General features: G+C 38.2%; 1 protein-coding gene across 4 annotated transcripts in view; it reads left to right on the top strand.

Annotated features, from left to right (window-relative positions):
* The window catches only part of kif13ba (kinesin family member 13Ba), a 45,512-nt gene extending 22,208 nt beyond the window's left edge, over nucleotides 1-23,304 (top strand). The window contains exons 9-40 of one of the 4 annotated variants that reach the window (XM_081347464.1): nucleotides 1,382-1,494; nucleotides 2,588-2,699; nucleotides 2,830-3,042; nucleotides 3,119-3,229; nucleotides 3,379-3,513; nucleotides 5,284-5,414; nucleotides 5,659-5,745; nucleotides 5,864-6,051; nucleotides 6,770-7,028; nucleotides 7,127-7,289; nucleotides 7,377-7,523; nucleotides 7,612-7,761; nucleotides 7,991-8,116; nucleotides 8,979-9,152; nucleotides 9,424-9,581; nucleotides 9,723-9,855; nucleotides 10,598-10,744; nucleotides 10,838-10,867; nucleotides 11,398-11,497; nucleotides 12,913-13,039; nucleotides 13,352-13,407; nucleotides 13,546-13,670; nucleotides 13,759-13,935; nucleotides 14,771-14,863; nucleotides 15,622-15,774; nucleotides 16,690-16,767; nucleotides 16,881-16,934; nucleotides 17,025-17,139; nucleotides 17,701-17,798; nucleotides 19,043-19,108; nucleotides 19,374-20,064; nucleotides 20,371-23,304. In XM_081347464.1, the coding sequence (XP_081203590.1) occupies nucleotides 1,382-1,494; nucleotides 2,588-2,699; nucleotides 2,830-3,042; nucleotides 3,119-3,229; nucleotides 3,379-3,513; nucleotides 5,284-5,414; nucleotides 5,659-5,745; nucleotides 5,864-6,051; nucleotides 6,770-7,028; nucleotides 7,127-7,289; nucleotides 7,377-7,523; nucleotides 7,612-7,761; nucleotides 7,991-8,116; nucleotides 8,979-9,152; nucleotides 9,424-9,581; nucleotides 9,723-9,855; nucleotides 10,598-10,744; nucleotides 10,838-10,867; nucleotides 11,398-11,497; nucleotides 12,913-13,039; nucleotides 13,352-13,407; nucleotides 13,546-13,670; nucleotides 13,759-13,935; nucleotides 14,771-14,863; nucleotides 15,622-15,774; nucleotides 16,690-16,767; nucleotides 16,881-16,934; nucleotides 17,025-17,139; nucleotides 17,701-17,798; nucleotides 19,043-19,108; nucleotides 19,374-20,064; nucleotides 20,371-20,579 (4,719 nt within the window). In that variant the 3' untranslated portion in view covers nucleotides 20,580-23,304. Of the gene's footprint in view, nucleotides 1-1,381; nucleotides 1,495-2,587; nucleotides 2,700-2,829; nucleotides 3,043-3,118; nucleotides 3,230-3,378; nucleotides 3,514-5,283; nucleotides 5,415-5,658; nucleotides 5,746-5,863; nucleotides 6,052-6,769; nucleotides 7,029-7,126; nucleotides 7,290-7,376; nucleotides 7,524-7,611; nucleotides 7,762-7,990; nucleotides 8,117-8,978; nucleotides 9,153-9,423; nucleotides 9,582-9,722; nucleotides 9,856-10,597; nucleotides 10,745-10,837; nucleotides 10,868-11,397; nucleotides 11,498-12,912; nucleotides 13,040-13,351; nucleotides 13,408-13,545; nucleotides 13,671-13,758; nucleotides 13,936-14,770; nucleotides 14,864-15,618; nucleotides 15,775-16,689; nucleotides 16,768-16,880; nucleotides 16,935-17,024; nucleotides 17,140-17,664; nucleotides 17,799-19,042; nucleotides 19,109-19,373; nucleotides 20,065-20,370 lie in introns of all 4 variants that reach the window. The other 3 variants (XM_081347462.1, XM_081347463.1, XM_081347461.1) reach the window with 3 other exon arrangements.
* The last annotated feature ends 1,813 nt before the right edge of the window (nucleotides 23,305-25,117 follow it).

The raw sequence follows: 25,117 nt of genomic DNA, 5'->3' as shown, positions 1-25,117 counted from the left end.
TTTGCAGTTGCTATGATGTTTTGAGGGGTTAATGCATAGCTATATGGTTGCTAGAGTGTCCTGGGTGGTTGTCAGGATGTTGCCATGTAGTCTCTCAGATGTTCTGAGTGGTTAATTCATAGATACACAGTTGCTAAGGTGTTCTGGGTTGTTGTCAGTGCTGCTCTGTAGTTTCTAAGATGGTCTGAGTGGTTAATTCATAGCTAAACAGTTGCTAAGGTGTTCTGGGTGGTTGTCAGGGTGTTGCTAGGGTGTTCTGGGTGGTTGTCAGTGTTGCCCTGTAGTTTCTATTCTAAGTGGTTAATTCATAGCTATAAAGTTGCTAAGGTGTTCTGGGTGGTTGTCAGGGTGTTGCTATTCTGTTTTTAAGTTGTTCTGAGGGGTAAACACATAGCTATATGGTTGCTAGGGTGGTCTGGGTGGTTGTCAGGGTGTTGCCATGCAAGTGCTAAGGTGTTCTGAGGAGTTAACTTGCAGAGGTCATTCACATATATAAAGTGTTAAAGTTACAGCTGCAAGAACAGCCTTTTAATTCTGAAGGTCAGCAAGGAGGTGGAAAAAAATGGGTCATTAAAAAGTAACTTGTTGAGGGGGAGGAAAATAAAATGCTAAAAAAGTACAGAATTTGCCTGCTAGTTGATTTAAGATTAACGAATGAACTCCAGCTCTATATGATTCTGTATTCTCAGCCCATGTGCATTTGGAGCCTGAAGCTTTCGCAACACAAGGACTCTCTTTGTTGTTGAAATGCACTGTAATCTCGGTCCAGCTCCCAGCCCCCCTCACAACTTCCCATATCCTCTCGCCTCCCGCTCGCATCTCTTTGCGTCTCCTCTCAATTAAACCTCATCTCTGATGCTCAAACAGGGGGATTGTGTACAGTAAGGTCTGATGCTGGGCCATATAAAGGAACTCCACCCCACATACTCGTCCAATGCTGTGCAATAGAGAGGAGAACAATGGATGCTTGTCCATGGCCTGCCATAGCCTCTCTTGCCATTGTTCCTTCGTAATATAGGACAGCTCACCAGAATTTGTCCAGCATGGTCATTCATACACAAATTTAACGTTTGAAGCCATTTCCCTGGATTTCTAAGGACAAGCACAGAGAGGCTTGACAACCATGGAAATGTTCAGTAGTGAGGGATTATTATGTTGCTTTTTCCTTTAATTATTAGTTCCCGCCACCGTTAGTTTGCTTTTTATTTCCAGAATAACTAGGCGGTAGGCGCCATTCATGGAAAGAGACATGTAATGAGGTCATGTGACATACTATTAAAAAAAAGTTGGCGGTGTATACTCTGCAGTTAGTATGCTTGCTAGTATTACATTTTGAACAGCATTTCTCTTTTCTTTGTTTGTACTCTCTCTCTTTCTACAGACAAGTGGGGAAAAGGTGAGTAAGCTGGGTTTGGTGGACCTGGCAGGAAGTGAGAGAGCTGCAAAGACAGGCGCTGCAGGCGAGCGGCTCAAGGAAGGCAGCAACATCAACAAGTGTGTGCACTCATGCCTCATTCTGCATGATTACTTTGTCTTTTTTTATTAAGTCTGTTTTGTCTTGGTACTTTTTTCACTTAATGCACCAACCTACAGAAGGTTTGTATGAATTTTACAGAAGCTGTCAAGAACAAGGTCATATTGCATTCTGAAAAATAATAACTTTTATTTAACTTGAAGAAATTGAAACCTAAAAAGGAAGCATAAAAAAAAAGACATTTAAGCTTTTCTGCATTAGGACATAATTTTTAGGAAATGTTTTGCATTATGTTATATTATATTATTTTATATTATTTATATTATTTATGTTATTAATTATATTATATTATACTATATTATACATTGTACAATAATTATTAATATTAAATTAATCAATTCAGTATAATATATTAATTACCATTTAATAATAATTATTTTTTAATTTAACTATTTTTTTTAATAATACAATTTTATATATATATATATATATATATATATATATATATATATATAATTAAATGAATAATATAATATTATATTTAAATTATAATAATTGTATAATAATTATTAATATTTAATAATAATGTAAGAATTAGAAGATCCAAAAATCTTCTTCATTTTCTTTATGAATACCTGACCCAGATTCTTTTGCTTAAGTCTCTGAATATCTGAGTCACCTCTGAATGTTTTCCTATGGCACTGAATTGAGGCGTTTCCTTTTCTGTTGGATGGGTGCTTTGAATTTTAAAGGCCACATATCATGGAAAAAAACTGTTGAAATACGTCTGATCTTTTATGTAGACGTACTCTTCATTTACAATGTGAAGCTCCTCTCTAATACTGTGTCTTTTAGTCACCTAAGAAAGTATTTTGCTACATTGATTTGTGGTGTTCTTTTTTTCTGTGGCTGAGAGAGGAGTTTTATACTGTGGAGAATCAGTCTTGTTAAAATGGCCGCATCTAAGGGCACTGTTTGTTCTGAGGAAGGTTTATAAATCTGGTGAAGGATTTTTGGCCTGCAGGTGCATATTTCTCTGTGTTCTGTGTCTCGGTCTGTTTCTCTCTCTCTTATTTTTTTCCCATTTCTATCTTTTCTCTCCACACTGGACAGGTCTTTAACCACTCTGGGTTTGGTGATCTCAGCTTTGGCAGAACAGGGTGCTGGAAAGAACAAGAACAAGTTTGTGCCCTACAGAGATTCAGTGCTGACATGGCTACTCAAGGTATGAACACTCATTCTGTCCGGTAAACACGGGGAGAGAGAGAGTTTCCACAGAATTTTTTTACTTTTTCCAAACCACTGCCACACACAATTTTAAATGTATAATGTCTGTCCTTCTGGTGTAACCGCAGGACAGTCTGGGTGGAAACAGTCGGACTGCCATGGTTGCCACCGTGAGCCCTGCGGCCGATAATTACGATGAGACGCTGTCAACGTTACGCTATGCAGACCGAGCAAAGAGCATCGTCAACCACGCCGTGGTCAACGAAGACCCCAACGCCAGGATCATCCGGGAACTCCGAGAGGAGGTGGAGAAACTGCGAGATCAGTTGACGCAGGCTGAGGTAGACACTTTTTCTTGGTGTTTTGTTGCAAAAGGTCAAAAACAATGTTTTAGGAACCTGTCATGTTCCTCCTTAGTCTATGAAGGCGCCAGAGCTGAAGGATAGACTGGAGGAGTCTGAAAAGTTGATACAGGAGATGACGGTCACCTGGGAAGAGAAGCTGAGGAAGACTGAGGAAATTGCACAAGTAACCTCCACAATAATTTGCACTGTTTTGTCTGGATCGTAAATTTGTTTATGTCTGGTTACTTTGTAGTTCATGTGCCATAACACCATCAATCAAACACAGAAGTGGACACTCATGTTCTTCTTGCCTTGGGGTTTTGTTCTGCATAGGAGAGACAAAAACAACTGGAGAGCCTTGGCATCTCTCTGCAATCTTCTGGTATCAAGGTTGGAGAAGATAAGTGCTTCCTGGTCAATCTCAACGCTGACCCTGCCCTTAATGAACTACTGGTTTATTATCTAAAGGTAATGTACAACCAGGACTTTTTTCTTTTTCTTTTTTTTTATATAATAATATAAATATATGTATAAAAAATAATTATATATATTATATTAATAAATATATATTATATTAATAAATATATATTTATTTATTTATTTATTTATTTATTTTCTACGTTTTGAGTCAGTAATATCGTTTTTATAATTAACATTTATTCAGCAAAGATGCATTATCAAAGAATCCTGGAACAAATGTATTACTGTTTTCAACAAGAAAAAAATGAGCACCAAATAAGCATACTACAAGGATAATTCAGCCTTGCCAACACAAGAAACAAATCACATTTTAAAATATATGAAAATATTTTTTAAATAAATAATAATAACAATATTTCACTATATTACTCTGGGTTCTTGAAATCCTTAAAAATTTATGAATCTGAAAAAAACAATTCAAAGCCTTGGAATTTTTTTTTAAATAAACATGCATAGATGCAGGTCCTTGAAAATTCTTGAATTTATTTTGTGCAAGAAGTTTTCTGGAAAAAAATCCATATTATTCCCTCCGGTCTGCTAATGTGTTATTTCGCCAGCACTTCGTGGCCTATGCATACTATCTTGATTTACGTTAGTTATGTGCATTTACATGTTACGTCAGGTGTTTTCCGCTTGAGGTACTTTGCGTTGCCATGACGTTCATATTAGGGATGGGACCGTATGAAAATTTCATATCACGATAATAGTGACCAAAATTATTGGAATTATCAATATTATCATGGTTTTGTTAAAACGAGATGAAAGTGTTCAAGAACTGATGCTCACACTGAAAACATTTCAACAAGTTTTATATTTGAGAATCAACAAACAACAAATAAAACAAGCAGCTCTATGCAGTTTTTTAAGCAAGATTATATTCTGTGGCATTTCCTTCCTTAAAATGACCGTCGTCAATAACAACGCATTATAACACAGCGCGCATGTATCACAACGGTGCACACACTCTCTCGTTTCATTCAAATACAACTTGCCGTCTTGCGTCTCCGTTTTCGATTGTATTGAAAATTAAATCAGAGTTGATTTATTGTTTACTGAGTTTGATAATATTTTTATGCCTTCCGCCATTCCTTCTCTAATAAAAAACAACAACATTGCGCGCCGCGCCTGCGTCAGCCTGTTATTAAGTGAGTTATTAAAATCGCGATAATCAAACACGGTTTTAATGATAATACGATTTTAAATGTTAATACTAACTGTCAGTACATTTTATCATGGTTTATAGTGAAACCGGTAATCGTCCCATCCCTAGTTCATATGTGCACGAAACTGCTACGATGGTACATCAACGTTTTACAGACACCGTGAAACATTGCAAAAATAGGCTGAAACGATGTAACTTTACTCTCTCTTGAAATGTGTCCTCACATTAAGTCCTTGAATTTTTAGGGTATTAGACCTGGAAAGTCCTTGAAAGGTCCTTGAATTTGAAGTTAACCTTACTGTTAAAAAAAAAAAATCTTACTGCCCCCAAACTTATGTATGGCGGTATAATAATAATAATAATAGTAATAATACATTATTATTATTATTATCATATCAGAAACAACAATAATAATGTATACCATATTTTTACTGCCTAATGTAATTTACATCTTGGTATAATAATATAATGCACCTGGAGCCTGTCTTGGTACATTTGGTGCTTGAAATAAGGCATTCGTTAAGTTTTTGTCATCGTGCCTTTATGGATATGGTCTGTGTGGTAGTAACAACAGTTGACACTGGGATGTTTTGCAGGAACACACTAAGGTTGGATCAGCAGATTCCCAGGACATCCAGCTGTGTGGAATGGGCATCCAAGCAGAGCATTGTGTCATTAACATCACACCTGAGGGAGCTGTCTTTCTCAACCCTTACAGAAACTCAAGGTAATGCATTGTGTTATATTTGTTTGAGATGGGTAAACCAAAAGGTCATATGCCACAGGCTATTCTATGCACTGTACATTTACATTTATGCATTTGATGGGTGGTTTTATCCAAACCGATAAGTTAATAATATAAGTTAAAGAATAAAAAAAAAGTGCTGAAATACAAGCAAATCTTTGTCTTTGTTGAGGTAAATGTTAAATCTTAAGTTATATGAAATAATCTAATGTTGCCTCTGTTGCAGAACATGTGTGAACGGATCTCCAGTCACCAGCCGGCAACAGCTTCACCATGGTGACCGTATTTTTTGGGGAAACAATCACTTTTTCAGGTCAGTGTTATTACCCCAGACTGAAGAATATCACACTGCGGCTTACTGTATTTGTACATGACAGTGCATTATGGTTATCTTCTTTTGTGAAGATTTTTTATATTTGTGATTTGTTCAGAATAAACCTACCGAAGCGGCGCTTAAAGGGTGAGGAAGAAGAGGGTGAGGGCGAGAGCATGAAGAACAGTAACAGCAGTGAGCAGCTGGACGGAGAGGGAGATACTGCCAGCGAGGTGTCCAGTGAGGTCAGCTTCAGCTACGAGTTTGCTCAGACTGAAGTCATGATGAAGGCTTTGGGCAGCAACGGTGAGTTTGATCCATTAAGCCATATTAAAAACAAATGCATATGAAATATGACTTCATCTGAAATGTTTTATCTACACAACCAAGTTTGGGGTCGGTAAGATTTGTTAATGTTTTTGAAAGAAGTCTCCAAGGCTGCATTTATTTGATCAAAAATACAGTTAAATACAGTTAACTGTTTTTCTATTTTAATATATTTAAACTTTTTTTTTTAAATCTGATTGCAAAGCTGAATTTTCAGCATCATTACTCCAGTCTTCAGTGTCACATGATCCTTCAGAAATCATTCTAATATGCTGATTTGCTGCTCAAACATTTATTATTATCAATGTTGAAAACATTGTGTACTACTTGATATTTTTGTGGAAACCGTGACGCGTGAAAGTCAAAAGTACAGCATTTATTTGAAATGGTAAATATATTTGTAATCTTACACAATATTTCTGTCAATTTTAAATTAATGCATCCTTACTGAATACAAATATTCATTTCTTTAAAAAAAATAGTATTGACTCAAATTCTGAATAGTAGTGTAGCTCTAAAAAAAAAGTAAAACATGAAAAATGTTGGACACTTATTTTGCATTTAAAGGAGGCATTTTACTCATTTTACATGTGAAAAGGTTAGCCAATCAAAACCTTTTCATCAAATTTACATAAAGGTATAGTAGCAAAAACTTTCCAAAATGGTGTAAAACATTACTGTTTTTGTTATCCAACAGACCCTATGCAGGCTGTTTTACAATCTCTGGAGCGCCAACACGAGGAGGAGAAGAAGACTGCTCTGGAGCGTCAGCGGCTGATGTACGAGCAGGAGCTGCAGCAGCTGCGCAGACAGCTGACTCCAGACAGGCAGAGCATGCAGATACCGCAGTCACAGCCCTTGCAGCCGCACTACCGTAGCTTGGAGAGACTGAGCCAGGGAGGAATGTCATCATCACCCAACGCACAGCACCGCCTGCGCCAGTGGAGTGAGGAGAGGTGAGCTTTATATTTTCGGTGGAAACAAATGTTTTTGCCCTCCCAAGGAGGAATTTGGTACAAGGTGAGTTGTAACGCTCTTGTTGTGATGATGCTAGGGAGGTGGTGCTGACACGGAGCTTGCGGAAACTGAGGGAGCAGATCGTACGGGCTAATCTGCTAGTGCAGGAGGCGAGCTTCATCGCTGAAGAGCTGGACAAAAGAACCGAGTACAGAGTTACTTTACAGATCCCTGCTGCAAACCTCAATGCCAACAGGAAGGTCAGGAACCTTTTGCAGCAGCACACAGGAGAAACATGGCGTGGATGGTGCTGTCAGTTTAATTTTTTTGTTTGTTTGTGTATGTAGCGAGATGCTGTCCTGAGTGAACCCGCCATTCAAGTCAGGAGGAAAGGCAAAGGGAAGCAAATCTGGGCCCTTGAGAAGATGGAAAACCGGCTGGTGGATATGAGAGACCTTTACCAAGAGTGGAAGGACTTTGACGAGGACAACCACGTATGCTCGTTTTCATCACAGAAGTTTTACTGTCCCATAAAAATGAAAAGGTGACACTATAAATTCGGTCTTGCTCTCCATCTCATAGGTGATGCGCTCGTACTTCAAGAGAGCCGACCCTTTCTTCGATGAGCAGGTGAACCACAGTTTAATCGGGGTGGCCAACGTTTTCCTCTCCTGCCTGTTTTATGACGTAAAGCTACAATATGCAGTTCCCATCATCAATCAGAAAGGAGAGGTGAGGATGATGCGTTCAGATCTGCCAGCAAATATGATCAGTGGTTTGTCTGTGAATATTTCACGATAACTGACTCGTTTCATTTCTGAAGGAAAAGTGGGATGTAAATTAAATCAAGTGCAAATTGATCTGTGAAATTGAATCTTATCAAGTCATCAAATCAAGCATGAGACACGGTTTATCTCCAGCGGACCACTGAAGTGTTGTGTTCACTTGTTGCTGGTGTCAGGTTGCTGGGCGACTGCATGTGGAGGTAATGAGGATGGGTGGAGGGTTTGATGATAGCGTAGCTGGAGGAGATGACAGTGATGGAAGCCCGGATGGAGATGTACAGGAACGCAAGCTGGTCTGTATGGTGAGTACTGAAGTTCACAATAACAGAAGCAGGCTTTGTATTTAAGGTTTGAAACATTTAAGTCACTAAAGTTTTTGGTAAGTAAATAATAATAATAATAATACTTACAATAATATACACACACTAGAATATTATATTATATTATTACATTACATTACATTAAAAAAATCTACACTACCGTGCAAAAGTTTGGGGTATGATTTTTGGTTACACTTTATTTTAATGTGTCCCTGTTATAGTGTAATTATACATTTAAGTACTGAGTAATATTAATAGAGTAAAAGTACTTACTATAGGGTTAGGGTAGGATTAGAGTTTGGTTTAGGGTTAGTTGCATGTAATTATGTATAATTTATAGTTATTACTATAGTAAATGCGTGTAACAAGGACACATTAAAATAAAGTGTTACCCGATTTTTTTTAAGAAGTCTCTTCTGCTCACCAAGGCTTCATTTATTTGATAAATACAGTAAAAACTGTAATAATGTGAAATAATATTCGTTTAAAATACCTGTTTTTTATTTGAATACATTCTAAAATGTAATTTATTGCTGTGATGGCAAAGCTGAATTTTCAGCATTGTTACTCCAGTCTTGATCCAGTCACATGATCCTTCAGAAATCATTCTAATATGCGGATTTGCTGCTCAAGAAACATTTCTTATGATTATCAAAGTTGAAATCCAGTTTGTAAACACAATGATATGTCTTGTCAGGATTCTTTGATGAATAGAAAGTTCAAAAGAACTACATTTATTTGATATAAAAATCATTTGCAACATTATAAATGTCTTTTGTCCTTTTGTCCTTGCTGTAAAAAAATCGTACTGAACACATTTACTTTACTCCTGTCTCTCAAACAGATTAAGATCCTGCAGGCTACAGGTCTCCCACAGTACCTGTCCAATTTTGTCTTCTGTCAGTACTCTTTCTGGGACCAAGCAGAGCCTGTTATTGTTGCCCCAGAAGTAGATCCGTCTGCCTCCTTCTCCAGCAGCAAAGACCCCCACTGCATGGTGGTGTTTGACAGCTGTAAGGTACGAATCAAGATGTGTCACTTTACAAGCAGATAGTAAATTGGGCACAACGTGTTTTACCCTCCTAGAAATCCGATCAACCAATCATAGCTCTAATGGTGATCCTGGAACATGCTGCTTGGTTAAATCATGTAGAGTTGTAAATTATTACTAATATTTACCTTCAGCTTTTAAAACTGTGGTGAATTGTGCATCTCTTTTAGTTCAATAACAGGAGTTATTAAGAAACCATTAACATGTATTTACTTTTGGTAAACTCTCTGTACTGTAGGAGCATGCAGTGACTGTAACTGAGGAATTTATTGAGTACCTAACAGAGGGTGCTGTAGCCATCGAGGTTTTTGGACACAGACAGGCTGATCCAGGCAGGAACCCTGCGCTGTGGGATCTCAGCATCATCCAGGCCAAAACACGCACATTACGTGACAGGTTTGAACACAAAATTGAGCTTCAGCCCCCTGCAATTGTTCAATAATGCTAATACAAATGTGGAGAACATTGTGTGCATTAGGCGTCTAGTATCTGATGATCGGCTTCCTGCTTTTTGGTTTGACTCTTATGTGTCCTCAGGTGGAGTGAGGTAACCCGCAAGTTGGAGATGTGGGTGCAGATTCTGGAGCTGAATGAGAACGGAGAGTACATTCCCGTGGAGGTGGTGTCAGCGCGAGATATTCGCACGGGTGGCATCTTCCAGCTCAAACAGGTCAGGACACCTCATGTTCCTGCGGGGTTAGAAATTACACTACTGTAACGGTACAGATCCACTTTTGCGACACGACTGTCGCGTGGTGTCGCGACGCCTCCCCACATTTGTACGTTGATGGGCGTTTACCGCTATGGGCGTGTTTTTGACCGAGCGGGAAATGTTGCGTATTTGAACAGAGGACCTGCGAGAGACTTCCCCCTGTCTCCATATGGTCTACTTCTATTGGATAGTCGCATCACGTTCAACGGAATTCATTTGCATAAAGATGGGCATTGGCCAGCTTTTTGACGTGCAGCATTTTTCCAAATGAAGCGCCACCTTCCCAGAATGCTTTGCGGGCGCGTCAAAGTCGCTTGATGTCACCCATAGGAATATAGTGGAGTGCGGCGCGACAGAAGTGTCGCACGGACAAGTGGATCAGTACCGTAAGCATGTTAGCCCACTGCTGCCATCTATAGTTCTAATTATGATCAGATTACGATCAGAATAAAGCATAGCATGAACTACCTTAGGCTTAGGCGTTTTTTTTAGTCACATGCTTGATACAGACGGTAAAAAATGTGTTTTTGCATGCCTTCCTTGAGCAAACTCTTTCTTTTTTTTAATAAATGTATTTATGATTCCTAGACATGTGTGCTCTGTATTTTGCTTGTGCTTTGTTGTTCAATCTACACTGTTTAACATTTCGGTTCAGGGTTTTTGTCATGGGGTATTAACTGTTTTTGTTTGTCTTTCCCAGGGCCAGTCTCGGCGGGTTCAGGTGGAGGTACGTTCAGTGCAGGACTCCGGCACAATGCCTTTGATATCAGAGATCATTCTGGGAGTGTCCATTGGCTGTGTGGAGATCAGACAGGTGCGGATGACCAAAAACAATGAGCCACAAGAGGTAAATGTGCCTTTTCACTTGAGCTTTTAGCATTTAGCAGGATCATGTCTGGATATATAGAGTTTGTAATGTTGACATTGTTTTTCTTTGTAGCCTGAGGGTGATGAAATGGACAGTTATCAGGTATGTTTGGTTATGATGCAATACATCTATGACATTGATTTTAAGTTGATAATAAATATCAGAAGTGATTTATTTGTTATATATTATATTATATTATATATATTTTTAACTTTCTATTCATCAAAGAATCCTGAACAAAAGTATCATAATTATCAAAACTGTTTTCAACATTGATAATAATTAGAAATATTTTTTTTACTAAATCCGCATATTAAAATGAAAGTGTGACACTGAACACTGGAGCAATGGCTGCTGAAAATTCAGCTTTGCTATCACACAAATAAATTACATTTTAAAATATATTCCAATAGAAAATGAGTTTTCATGGTGTTGTGGTGCTCCCACTGAGGTGCCGTTTTGAATCCGGTCTGCATCATTTCCTGATCGCATTCCTGTCTCTCCCTCCCACTTGTTTCCTGTCTTTCTCCACTGCCCTTGCCATTAAAGACATAAAGGGTCTATTAGTTAGCAAAAAAAGATGCCAAGCAAAAATAACTTTTGTGGTTATGCATTTGTCCATCATCCTGTAGGAGCGTGATTTAGAGCGTCTGCGGCGTCAGTGGCTCACCGCTCTCACTAAGAGACAAGAATATCTGGACCAACATCTTCAGACCTTGGTCAGCAAAACAGGTAAAAACCAGACAGAGACATTTTACTGTTTTGCAGTCTCAGCTCAGTAATTGAGTGCTTTCCTCTCTTTAATTTGTGGCTAATTAGTTTTGTTCTGTCCTTGTGTGGGGAGCTTTTGTGTTTGTTGTTACTGTTTGTATTACATCATGCATTGGTCCAAAATCCCACTTTACATAGTTCCTTATTGTTGTTCCTTTGCTGATCAAAAAGTTGCATAATTCAGACTCAAAAGTGGGCTGGGGGAAAACTTTGAGATTTGACTGAATCAGAGCTACATTGATTGGTCAGCATTTTATTTCTGCATGTACATTGATTTTTTTTTTTTATAGCATAATTTTAGCATAAAAATAAAGCTGTGAGAAATCTTGTGACCAGAAGGTTTCAAGTTTATAGAGGCAGAGCCAATGATCTATTATTTTTCTCTCATGGTTTCTTGACAGCTCTGCTTATATTTATCATGATTGAACAAATGTTGCTCAACAAAACAAGTCATCTTCAACTTTTCTAAACTTAAAGTTTCTAAAGTTTTATATAAAAAAAATACATAATAGTGTACAATGTTATTATAATATTAAATAATTATAATAGATGGAATGATGGATAGATATTTAATACGGCTTGGCATTGACAAATTTCACAATTCAGTTTGAGCTTCACAAGCTTGTGATTCTATTCGATTTCAATTTGATTCAGTTCGATTCAATATTGATTAATTAGGGCTGTCAGGTACAGTACATGGCAAATTTCCTCAATGACAAAAATATCTCTCAACTAATGCTGTAAACTAATGGGACATCACTGTAATATTAAAGGTTAAAATCATCTGATTTGTAGGCTACTTCATTTTAAATTACGTCAATTAAGTTTTTTTTATAATAATAATATCATAAGAATACATATTGGATGACAATTATGAATCTACTTATTTTTAAAATTAAATTTGGTGGCTGTCATAATGACAAATTAATCAAACACTGAATACTGAAGAATATTACTTTTAAAATATAAAGTAAAAATACAATGAATATGCAATATAATGCTTATATTTAACATAATACTCCTCTCTAGAGTTAATTTTAATTTTTTCAAATCAGTGTGATAAAATGAGTTAGGTCAAAAGTAATCTAAAAGTAATAAAAAAAAGTAGTCAGATTATATTACCTTAAATGTGTAAAGTAATGGATTACGTTACTAATTACAATTTTTGTCATGTAATTTAGAATCAGTAACCGACTACAATTTGTAAGTAATCTACCCAGCACTGTATATACATACTATAAACATACACACAACAAATATATCTATTTATTTTTATTATAAATTTTGTATGTATATATTGATGACGGGGCCTTCTCTGCAGAAATGTCATGAAATAGAAATGAGAGGAAACATTGTTCAATTCTCTCTGTGACCAGATAAGTCCGAAGATGACATGGAGAGGGAGGCCCAGCTGCTTGAGTGGCGTCTGACGCTCACGGAGGAGAGAAATGCAGTGATGGTGCCCTCTGCTGGCAGTGGAATACCAGGAGCTCCTGCTGAGTGGTACGACACTGCTGCTACCATACTGAGCAATTTGCATTTAAGCTTACGGGTTAAATTAAGTGTTCTAGATAGCTGGTAAATATATTGTCTGTCAGAGGAGGTTTGAATGAAATTGAATGTAAAATCAGCTTAGTTTTATGCAGTTTGCTTTTTAGGGAGGATGTTATAATCCTTACAATGTGTTTTGACAGATTGATATTTTGATTTAAGGCTTTGTTTGTGAAATGAATGTCAGTATCAGTTAAACAGTTTTTACAAATGTTTAGTCATGAGTATTTGGGCCATGTGTTGATTTTATGTCTGTCTTGGCAGGGTACCAGTACCTGGGATGGAGACTCACATTCCAGTGCTCTTCCTCGACTTGAGCGGTATGTTTTTCCTGCCTGCTGAAGAACAGCAATGTCCTCTGTGACCTTTATTCCATTGCTCCCATTTGCAAGCACTATTTATCTTAACACTCATTTTCACACTTGTTCCTCCTTTGTTTCTGTTCTTCCTCCCTCCAGCTGATGATTTCAGCTCTCAGGAGAACATAGACGTTCCCGAGGCGGGCGGCTGGGACGCTATGCTCAGCTCAGAAGATGAGGATGAATTTTTTGACCTTCAGATCGTCAAACACTATGATGGAGAGGTGAGAATGTGACCCACGCACCTTCAGGGCTCTCGCAGGCTCCCTAGTTGTCTGTGAAGGAATGTATTAAAACCTATTTTACTTCCAGGTAAAAGCCGAAGCCTCTTGGGACTCCACGGTTCATGAATGTCCGCAGCTGAGTCGAGGGGCCGCCCCAGATCAGAGAGTATACTTGATCGTCCGCACCGTGGTACAGCTCAGCCACCCTGCAGAGATGCAGCTAGTCCTGCGCAAACGCATCTGTGTGAACCTCACTGGACGACAGGTGCGGCACGGTCTACTTTAAATGACCTACACCATCATCAGAACTACAGAAAAGTCTTCTCATACTTTCTGCTGTTAAAGGGTTATTTAACCCAGGAATTAAATTTATCTCATAATTTACTCACCCTCAAGCCATCCTAGGTGTAGATGACTTTCTTCTTTCAGCCAAACACAATTGGAGTTATATCCTGGCTCTTCCAAGTTTTATAATGGGAGTGAATGGTACCTTTTTTTGAAGCTCAAAAAAGCGCATCCATCCATCATAAAAGTAATCCATTTGACTCCAGTGGGTTAATAAAGGCCTTCTGAAGCGAAGCGATGCGTTTTTGCAAGAAAAATATCCATATTTATAACTTTATTAACTATAATCACTGAATAGTGACTGGCGAGTCTAGTTCCAGCAGAAGAGTGACCTCTGACCTGACGCATCTTGTGCGGCCGTTAACGGAAGCCAGTGATTATAGTTTATAAAGTTATAAATATTGATATTTTTCTAATTGGATTATGGATTACTTTTATGATGGATGGATGCGCTTTTTTGGGCTTAAAAAAAGGGTACCATTCACTCCCATTTTAAAGCTTGGAAGAGTCAGGATGTTTTTTTAATATGCCACCGATTGTGTTGGGCTGAAAGAAAAAAGACACATACACCTAGGATGGCTTGAGGGTGAGTAAATTATGGGATAATTTTCATTTTTGGGTGAACTAACCCTTTAATTAAGCTTAACATACAGCTGTGCCATATGTTTTTGGTGCTTAGAAACCCTATACTTTTTAAGAAACAAAGTTTTTCATATCTATCCCTGAAGTATTTTTTTTTTTTTTTTTTTAAACAGGGTTTTGCCCAAAATTTCTTGAGAAGAATGTCCACCAGGAGCACTATTCCCGGTTGTGGTGTGACCTTTGAGGTGGTCTCCAACATCCCAGGGGTAGGCACACAGTACAAAATCTGCTGTTTTATAGTTTTTTGTACTATATAGATAGTTTGCAGTTTCATCAGCAGAAGTCAGCTTCAAGACTCACACAGGAGTTCGTAGGCCGCCCCGCTTACAGTTACAAAGATCACAGCAGTTATACCCATCACCAAGGTCTAAGCTATGTCCTTGCTTCAGGTTGAATGATTCTCACTGGCTAAGAAAAGATAAACATAGTAATTTTCCACACAGATACAGATAGACGAAAGTATATCTCCATCGATTAGGCAGCTGACACTCGGACCCTGAAGTTAGGCACATCGTGACCTTCCAGGTCGCAGATTTGGGTTGCTGGGCGCCAGCATGTCCAGAACAACAACTCAGTCAATCTCCAATAATGCCAGTGGTTCCTTAACCTGTTACCAAGAAGACTAACACACACACACCGACACATCTTTTCCAAGGTTGGATTTGGCCAGGCTCTAGCTATAAACAGGAGAGTCTCAAAACATCAAGATAATGCGTTCTTTCTCTCAAGGAGAGCTACACTTTAGTCTAACTGGAAAGTAAGGCTTTAACAAAGAAATGGTCCCTTAAACTATTGGCTTCAATGCCCCCTATATGTTTTAACACGTTAAAGACCTTTCTCAAACACAAAACAAGTCCCTATATCATTTCTGGAAGCCGACTGTTACTGCATTCAGATATCAACCTGGTTTCTTTAGCTGGTTTGTTTATAAGCACCTGTCTTTCTTGACTGTGTACGTCAGCAGGACAGTCAGAGCTCAGAGGACAGGGAGATGCTGGCCCGTGTGGCCACCAGCGCTGAGAACCCCAAATCCTTAGACAATGAAGCTGCCACAGAGAAGTACCTACGGAGCGTCCTGGCCGTGGAGAACATCCTCACGCTGGACCGTCTGAGACAGGTCACCCAGCTACCTCCACTAATATTTTTGAACTGATGTGTCTACATTTTATCATCTCTTTCTAATTTTATATTCATTTGAGCATGTTGTCTTTTTTTAAAAATCTGAATTTTACAGGAAGAATGAATTTAAAGGCAGAAAACCACCCTTAGGCTGTGTGTCCACCATAGTGTTTTTGATAGAGTCAGTAGATAGAGTCAGTTGATAGAGCTTCAGCATCGCAGAGTTTTTTCAGTTGAGAAGCTTTGCTTGCAGTGATACGGAATATCCGCGGGAAGTGTTTCTAGTATCTCATTTCACATAGTTTGTTTCTGTATTGTTTCTATATAAAAATGTTGATACAATGTAAAGTACTTTCTCTGGCTCTTTTAAATTTTGTTCCGTTATTATGCTTGTTGTTGTCATCTGTTGCCATTGTCCAAGCAGGATGTGGCGGTTGGTCAATGTGGTATTTGTCCCGCCATTCCTCCACTGTGATTGGACGGCTGGGTAAAAAGTGAAAGTTTTACCCAACGCTGAACATTCCTAAACTCTTGGTGACCGGTAAAAAAACGCTGAGCGTTCAGTGTGAAATAGACACTTAGCGCCACGTCACCCTGCTGCCGTTAAAATCAATTGGAAACATAAGCTAGCCTCGGGGAAAAAAATGCTTTGGTGGACACAGGGCCTTAGTAATAATTTTGTAGATATCTGATTCGCAAAGTGTTTGTAAATCACTGTAGTTTAAGGAATAAAACCGGGGAGAGTAATGTGTTTACATCATTTAACTCATTCTATATAACCTTATCATAGTGATAAATAGCAGTCCTAGGAATCCGTTCACTAAAATGAATGGTGACTTTCCAGTGCGGTCTAGTTTCTCTAGTTCAGCTCAGCATGTTGTTTTCATCATGTAAATCAGATCATGTGTTACAGGAGGTGGCAGTGAAGGAGCATTTGGCAGGTAAAGGCAAGGGTAGCAGACGCAGTCTCAGCTCTCCCAGTGTGCACCGGGTAAGCGCATTTGTAGCCTTAAATTCATCTTAACAGAGAGAAATATTCAGGACACTTGGCATCATCAGAGTCTGGCACATTCTGTATTCACACATCAACTCTTCTTCCTCTAGTTATCTGGAAGCAGACAGGATCTGTCACTAAACTCAGTGCTGGATGACAACAAGGTAAGATTCTAGGGTGAAAAATGACATATGGTCCTCTACAGGAAATCGGTTGTTTTTTGTAACCTCTGATATCCAATTTGCTAATGTAAGAATCGATGGGAGAGTCAGCAGGATATCTTCGGTACATCCTCCCAGTTTAGCAAAACACTGCCACGACCATCCAGACCTCCTACACCTCCTACACAGAATCAGGACCCTGAGCAAGGTACGACACAATGATCACTCTTAAAGTGAGCAGTTCAGGACGTGAACAGTGTTTTTTCTGCAATAAAATAATCTTCCTTTACCGTTTCCAGCATGACCCTTTCTTTATTTGTCTTATCTTTCAACTTTCAAGTCTGTGTTCTCTGTGTATCAGAATCATTCCTGCCTGTGTGCTGCCATTTCTAACCTGGTTTATGTAATAATAATTTAACTTTTATCTAAATCAACTTCAAGTATGCTTGTTAGAGGGAAAATATCTGAAAATATATTGGCAGTTCGAGGTTTGAACCGGCAACTTTTTGGTTACCACTGAACATCTGTCTTGTTCAACTACAACTTCTTTTCACCACTCTTTGTGATCTTTCACAAAATGTCAATGTGACATTTTGTATCAGTGTGATATTATTTTCCAGCTTCATGCACTCCTTTTATATATTTTCTACATCTGTCTTTGTTTCACCATCGTTGTCGTCTCTCTCCACACACCTCTACCTTGCTTTTTGCCTCCTTCCCAACCTGCCCACAGGTTTTTCAGGGCTTGCTGCTTCTTATATCTTCACAGTCAAGGCCCTGGTCCCTCAGATGCCCAAGCTGCTCAAGTCCCTGTTCCCTGTGCGTGAAGACAAGAAAGATTTGAGACCCTCTCCACAGTCACAACAGGTCTGAACTAATTATTTTACTTTTGACATTTCAGCCATTTTAATGAGTAAACCATGCCCAAACCTCGCTTTGTCTGCCCTGAGTCTCATGTTTCCTGTCGAGACATTTCTACGTCATATTTCACCCTAAAAAAAAAAAAAAAAATTAAATAATAATAATTATGAGAAATAAAATGTATAAATGATGCATTTTTAAGACAAAGTTATATATTACATTTTCAAATCCATTTATGTGTAGATCATGTGGTATTTGTTGTAGTGCATTTCATTTATGCTGATATTACAGTATAGTTGTACAGAAATTAGAATTTGGGGTAAAATGTGCTTAATTGTCATAAATATGAAAATGCAAAAAATGTATAATAGTCCTAAAACTAGATTTTATTTCTTCAAGTATGTTCCCGTTACAAAAATCTCAAATGATTGAATTTATTCAAAAGACGAGAGCCATACCTATGCTTATAAACGTTTCTGCATGTAAATTCCAGTCAACAGTGATTCGTGCATAAATGAAAAAAAGTAATGTGAAGTATCCGTCATAAAAATAGCCGAATTAGCGCTTGCAAAGCCTTTCAGAAATATGCTGCATTTAGATGAGTAAATCATATGTGGTAATCAAAGAGGGATGCGAATGCTCTTGACCGATTTAATTTGAGTCAATTTTAAATTCTAGTATACTTTCGTTCTGTCTTCATGCATCCTCATTTCCATATAGACAGAAATTCCATACGCTACTACATTGCCAATATATCCGTGATATATTATCCATCTCGTATGAGGCAAATTAAGTCTTTAAATTAAGCCTTATTGCTTGGTGGTGGATTTTTTTGTGAGGAAAAACAGGCTTTTTTGGTTTTCCTTGATTAAAAATGTGTCCTCATTTTGTCAAAGTAAATCATGTCAGAGAAACCTGATTATATGTTAGGCAGGAGTCCATAGATAAACTCCAGTATTTAATTTCCCCAAGATTAATTGTCAAGCCATACTCTTTCATCATATCTCCTAGCATGCTTTCAACGGAGGCGTAGAGGGAAAAAAAATATGACAGTAATATTTCATCGTGTACATCACTCCTCCCCTGCATGCAGACTGTTGATCTGTCAGTACTTTAGATCAAACGTAATCCAAACGCTCCCAACATAAAAAATGAACACGTGACACTTAAATCAAGCTTTGTGCCGCCTCTTTGAAAACCATTACTGAAATCGTAAAAACAAATTTAATACGTTCCATTCATCTCTCCAGCATATGCCACGAATAATGATGCAAACAGCCAACAACCCTGATGAAGGACGAGTAAGAATAGAACCAGTAAGTAGATCTCCTCTCTGATCTCATGCTCTGTCTTTGGCAAAATTAAATAAATATAAATGATGAATTGGGTTACAGACTTGCATTCTGTGGAAATATAGCCTAGGAAGATATTTTAAGAGCCAAGTCTTTCTCTCCTGCATGTGATGTAAATTGCATGCTATTAAATCTGTGGTTTTCCTAGCATGTGCACTCTGTGTGAGTCAGACGATAGGTTGAGGTGCAGTTAAATATTCCTTGTGGTTTTGGACGTGCTTCCCAATAGGTTGCAGTAATGGGGAAGAGTCAGACAGACAGACACTCAGATGCTCCTGATGCCCCGTCCTCTCTGCATGATCCGCATGACCTGCCCCTGAGCCCCATCAGCGAGGCCTCCAGTGGCTATTTCTCTACTAGTGTCTCCACTGCCACCCTTTCCGATGTCTCCATTGCTTGCGGGGACCTTACCCCTACTCCCAATACCCAAGCTGGCCCCGTAGCATCCAGGCAAAGAGGAGACGACACTGAAGACTGTCTACCCACCCCTGTTAATGCCTTTGCTCCTGTAGAAGCTGGGCTAAGATCTGACAGGCATAGAAAAGAGGAAGATACCCACAGGAATGGCGTCACCACCTCCCAGCTGGAAGTACAGCTAAACGCAAACCCTCCCCTGGTGATGAGTACCTCCATAGACAACCCTTTCTCCCTCCAGAAGGTCAAAGCCAATGAACTCAGGTCTTTCAGTAACATTCTTGGAGACGGTGGCGGGAAAGCAACCACAATGCAATCGCAGCAAACTAACAGCCTGGAAAAGCTGGAGATAACTTTTGAAGATGTAGAACCCAAGGAACTTGCTTGGCTCAAGGTGGGAGGGAGAGTCACTGTCGGAACCAGTAAGTCCGGCACGGTCCGCTACATTGGCCCAACGCACTTCACTGAGGGCGTCTGGGTCGGCGTTGAGCTGGACACTCCCTCGGGTTAGTCAAATTTTCCATTATCTGACGAGTTTTCTGAGATGTTGACACCTTGGTGAGGCTGATTTACAGACTTGTTCCTCTTGTGGTCTGATGCTCAAAAGTCAAAAAATGCTTGAGCAGTAACACTCAACATGCTAGTGGTAATTCGATGTAACGCATATTAGGTTCAAACCAAATGAACATTGTCAAATAACAGAAGACTTGACTTGATTTCTCCTTTCTAGTGACAAGTTTTCTGAGATGCTGACACCACCTTGGTTAAACTGATTTACAGACCTTGTTCCTCTTGTATCCTTTGTCCATCAGGTAAGAACGATGGTTCCATTGAGGGCCAACAGTACTTCCGATGCAACCCTGGTTACGGGGTGCTAGTCCGTCCAGATCGGCTGACTCGAAGGGAAACTTCCAAAAGACACACCGAAAATCGCCGCAGCGGGGAGTTTAGTCAGCAACTGAGGGGAGGAGCCGGCACTGCCATTCAAAAAGGAGAGAATCGCAAATCCTGGACCAGCTAATTGACAATGAGCTGAGCAGGACCGAACCTCCACAGCTGAGCTACACCTCCAACATCGCAATCTAACGGGGGAGGTCACCTCTCTCCATCAGTGTTCTTGGGCTTTGCATGGAGGTGGTACAACATTCCCTTACAAACCCCTCTATCAGTTTCGGTGCTATGCTAATGTGTAGCATGTGGGAGTGCTATGAATTTTAACAAGCTGCTTCAGCTTTGTTCCTTGGGATTTGTTGGTTTGGTAACTCAAGCAAGCCTCCTTGAGTTGACCGTAAATGAATCTTCCAGGTCTTTGGGATCAACCCATCATTCTTGTTTGTGCCCTGTTTTTATCAAGAGTCCATTTTTGGACTTGATACTGCAGATTTATCTTCTTTGTGCAGTCAGTAATCGATTTGACATTTCCTGAATGTGCCTTTTTAAGTCAACCCGTTTTTTGTTTGTCATCCCTCATTGCACCTTTGTAACACTAGTTAAAACGTGGTAAATGGTATGGTAGACATGTAAGAGATTATCTCAGGGATTGGATCAGACTTATTGGATATGTGTTCATCTCTAAGCCACTATGTGTGTTGCCCTGAGCAGGTCAATGCAGGTAATTGATGTCAGTACTACTATTACTTGGCCAGTGATTGGATGACTAAATTCACAAGATATTTTATTTGGTTTGGTGCCATTTGAAGGCTTGCCTATCAGTATTTAAGGGGGGAACTACCCGCTTGGTGTGTATCCTTGATTGCACATGGAGAGTTTTTAGACTTGACTGAATTGGCACATTCAGGCTTAATTGACTGGCCTAATTAGTCTCTCTCTTAATGGTTTTAATGATTGGACTGAAAAAAAAAAATATTTTAGAGGGCTTATTTACAATCTGATGGGTTGGGGCACATTTTAGTAAGCAGCCTTTTAATTGAAACTGGGTTATTGAAACTACTTCAACATAAAATTACTTTGTGCTGCAATTTAGTGACAATTTAATGTAGCTCAATTTGACTGGTTTCTAAAGGACTGTCTTCCACAAGAAGGTCACGGTAAAAGCACATTCCAGTTTTGTGTATTGGACCAACCCTGGCAATACCTACATCTTATTTATTCAAATAAAAAGATCTAAAAGTGATTTCATTAAATATTTTTAGCGTACTGTATAAGCAAAGTCGGCACATTTCTATCATTTTTAATTAGGAGCATGATTCCACACAGATATGATACTTTTGTCTCCACATCGTGATGGAGAGAAAAGACGTGCTATTTCGTTCCTTTTATATTCTATTTTCGCGGAAATCCTCTTGTGATTTCTGAAGTCAAATGCAATATCAAATTATTAAATCAAATATATTTTAATGGTTGTAGGTATGTATATTGAATTTATAAAGTGTAAAAATCCCATGAATGGAAAATTAATTTGCACATTTGATTTATACTAGATAGCTTATGTGCCCAAAGGGTACTAGTTTTGTTGTAAATTAACTTAAACTAACCAATTATCCACTGTAAATCTGCTTTTCACTGGATGTGGTGCTCTAAAGTCAAAAGCATTTCAAAATTTAGATGAGATGATTTTTCCAGTTTCAAGTTGCCTTTAATTTGTTTTCCTGTAGAGTGATGTCTTGATGTTTGTGTTCGGTCATAAAAAATGGGTTGATCTTTCTTTTTTTTTTTTTTATATGTATCTTGATTTGTGCCTCATTCATCATGAGAAAAAAACAAATGCACATATGGAGCATGACTGTTGCTGTGATTTTAACGTCTATCGGGTCACATTAGCAACTAGTCATTCTTGAGTATTAATTTAAATGTTATACAAGAACAGATTGTTTGCCTTTGGAATGACAAGTCTCAACTAAGTTTATTTTAATACATTTTCTATTTTAGCAACAACACTCGAAATCCTTTTAGGAATTTGAAGGAATATTTAGGAATAATTGTTCCTTGTCACTAGAAAGGGGAAATTAACTTATTGAAGAATCTCAATGAGCTGATCTCCTTCCACGGCCCCACATTTCAATCATAGAAACTTTAATCTTGGTGTATACTGGCGTACTAGGTGATTATTTTATTTTCAAGTGCAATTTTACATTTTTTAAGCATTTTTATCATTAAAAAGGTTAAATGCATTCTACATCCATTCTGGTTAAAGTATGTCTTCAGTAGCAATGACACCTTGATCTGTCATGAAGTGGCATAGATCCAGAGCCATATCTGAGCAACCACACTGTGGCCTTTTGAAGTCAAATACTAAATACAGGTGTGGATACTCGTGCTCTCCTCCTGTTTGAAATCCTTCCCATTGACGGCACCTGGAGAAAAAGGTTTTGAAGGAAACTTTGGGCCCTGCTGTTAACACAGATGTCAGACGAAGCTCTTGGCAGGAAGTTGCTGCTCTACTTTTGTAGTCCCACCCCTCCCTCCTCTTTCTGATCAGTGAGTGTACAGCTCCATCTTCCACCACTAGTCTGTGCCTCGTCCTGAGGTTTGATGATTTTATGTCATGAAAGTTGTCCTGCAAATGGAGCTTTTGTCCCCGAGTATACGCGTGTATGTGTGTTTTGTATATAGTTGCATCTTGAGAGTTCAATCTGAGCACAAGGTTGGGTTTGATTAATTTAATTATCTGCAATTCTATGCTGATATCCAAAGAATAATCATGTATAATAATTCATTTATAATTTCTTTTATATTGACTGTACAATAATCTGGCTGTAAAGGTAAAAAATAAAAAGTGAATTGATTTACACGTCTTATCACTTTAGTTAATTTTTTCTTTTTTGGTGGCCTCAGTTGCAGTCTTAGCTCACTTGTCCTTGATGTGAAGAATAAAAATAACATGGTTCTTTATTATGTACCTGCAAACCATGGGGGCGGAACCAGACATTGTAAAGATCTGGGGCTTAGCCCATATCTAGTTGATCCATGGACATTTTCCCCAAATTTATGGCAGCTACAGACAAACCAAAAATTATTCAGACACCAGATATAATTTTTTACATATTTTTTACAGGACACTATAGTTCATTTATGTAAGTTATGATAGCAAAATAAAGTAAACTGTGACTATTATGGCCAAAAATATCTTCATACAGTGGACTACTAGTAAAATGTATAAAAATTATTCAGACACTTTGACCTGACCATGTTTTGCTTAAGTGTTTTTTCTTTAATTGCTAATGCGACCTTTTTACATAGACTGAACAAGATTAAGCATTGCTTGGTAATTAGTTGACCTAAATTGGTATTATCTAATTTTGTACTTAAATTTAACAGCTGACCGCTATTCAACCTAATTCATTTGTGAAATATCAACTGATTAGATACCTGAGTTCTTGTCATATTTTATGACTATGATAATGTGAGAAATGTTGAAGGTGTCTAAATAAATTTTGGTTTGACAGACTGTATGTGAATATCTAATTGTTCTCTGCCTTCCTTATTTTGAAACCATAACACATTTTGAGGATGCCACATTTTCACTCCTTGGCAAAAAAAGAGACTGATGTGACTATTTTAAAGTTACATAAGATAGGTAGGGTAGGAATTTGGCATAAAGTTTTTACTAACTTAAAACTAACGTTTATACTGTGCTGGAATAAATTTGGTACATTTTCAAGTTAAATTCATCAATCTGGTGTGCTTTTAGAGTGCAAAATGAAGAGCTCCAACCCATGTTCAGTGTGCAAATCCAACAAAGAAAAAAATCTGAGCATTGACTTGTACCTGAACGTGGACTCAAACCTCTTTTAGCGCCTAAATTACATTCCCACTGGTATTTGTTTTAGGAAGCCAAATAATTAAAAAAATCATATAAATAATTTTATATTAATATTATTTCTAACAGTAAAAACCTTTTATATTGTAAAACAAACACTAAAATAGATGAAAATTAACATTTTATAAGTAGCCTATATGATTTTACTTTATAACAGTGGGCAAATTACTATACTTTTGTCTTAATTTCTTCACTTGCACGAGACCTAGACCTTTGTTTTGACGGAAACTGCGATTGAGCTATTGAAAATTGAAATCGCAAGCACAATAAACCTTAAATAATTGGAAATGGGCTCTTTCTTGACGCATGGCGTGACAGATCGCTGTTCAAACAAGCGACAACGCGGAGCGCACGTGATACGATAAACCCGTCCGCTCTACAGCACGAGATAAACATGAATTCACATCAGAAGGTAAGTTGATAAATACTTTACAACTTACCGAAATACATATCATGTTACAATGTATTCGCTCAATCAGCTTTTCAACCGCTGAAAGACGCCAATAAAACCTCTGTAAACAATGTCATCTAACGTCACATTGACGTACCTCAGAAAAGCCATTCAATGTCCAAAAACTCAGTCAGCTAGAAAAATGAACTTCGAGAGGAGCATTTTGATAAATGTATGCTCTATATCGCAGTCATTGTATTTGTACTCAACCTTTTCTTTGTGTTTGAATAAATCCGTTTTTGACTGCTACTATTTAAATAGCCAATTTGTAAAAAAATGTTTGTTGAAAATGTAACGTTATTATAAAACCCTTCTTCTGTTTAGCCTA

This window comes from Scardinius erythrophthalmus (assembly GCF_964197995.2).
Source record: "Scardinius erythrophthalmus genome assembly, chromosome: 19".
Classification (NCBI taxonomy): domain Eukaryota; kingdom Metazoa; phylum Chordata; class Actinopteri; order Cypriniformes; family Leuciscidae; genus Scardinius; species Scardinius erythrophthalmus.
This window is presented reverse-complemented; position numbering and strand designations above follow the sequence as displayed.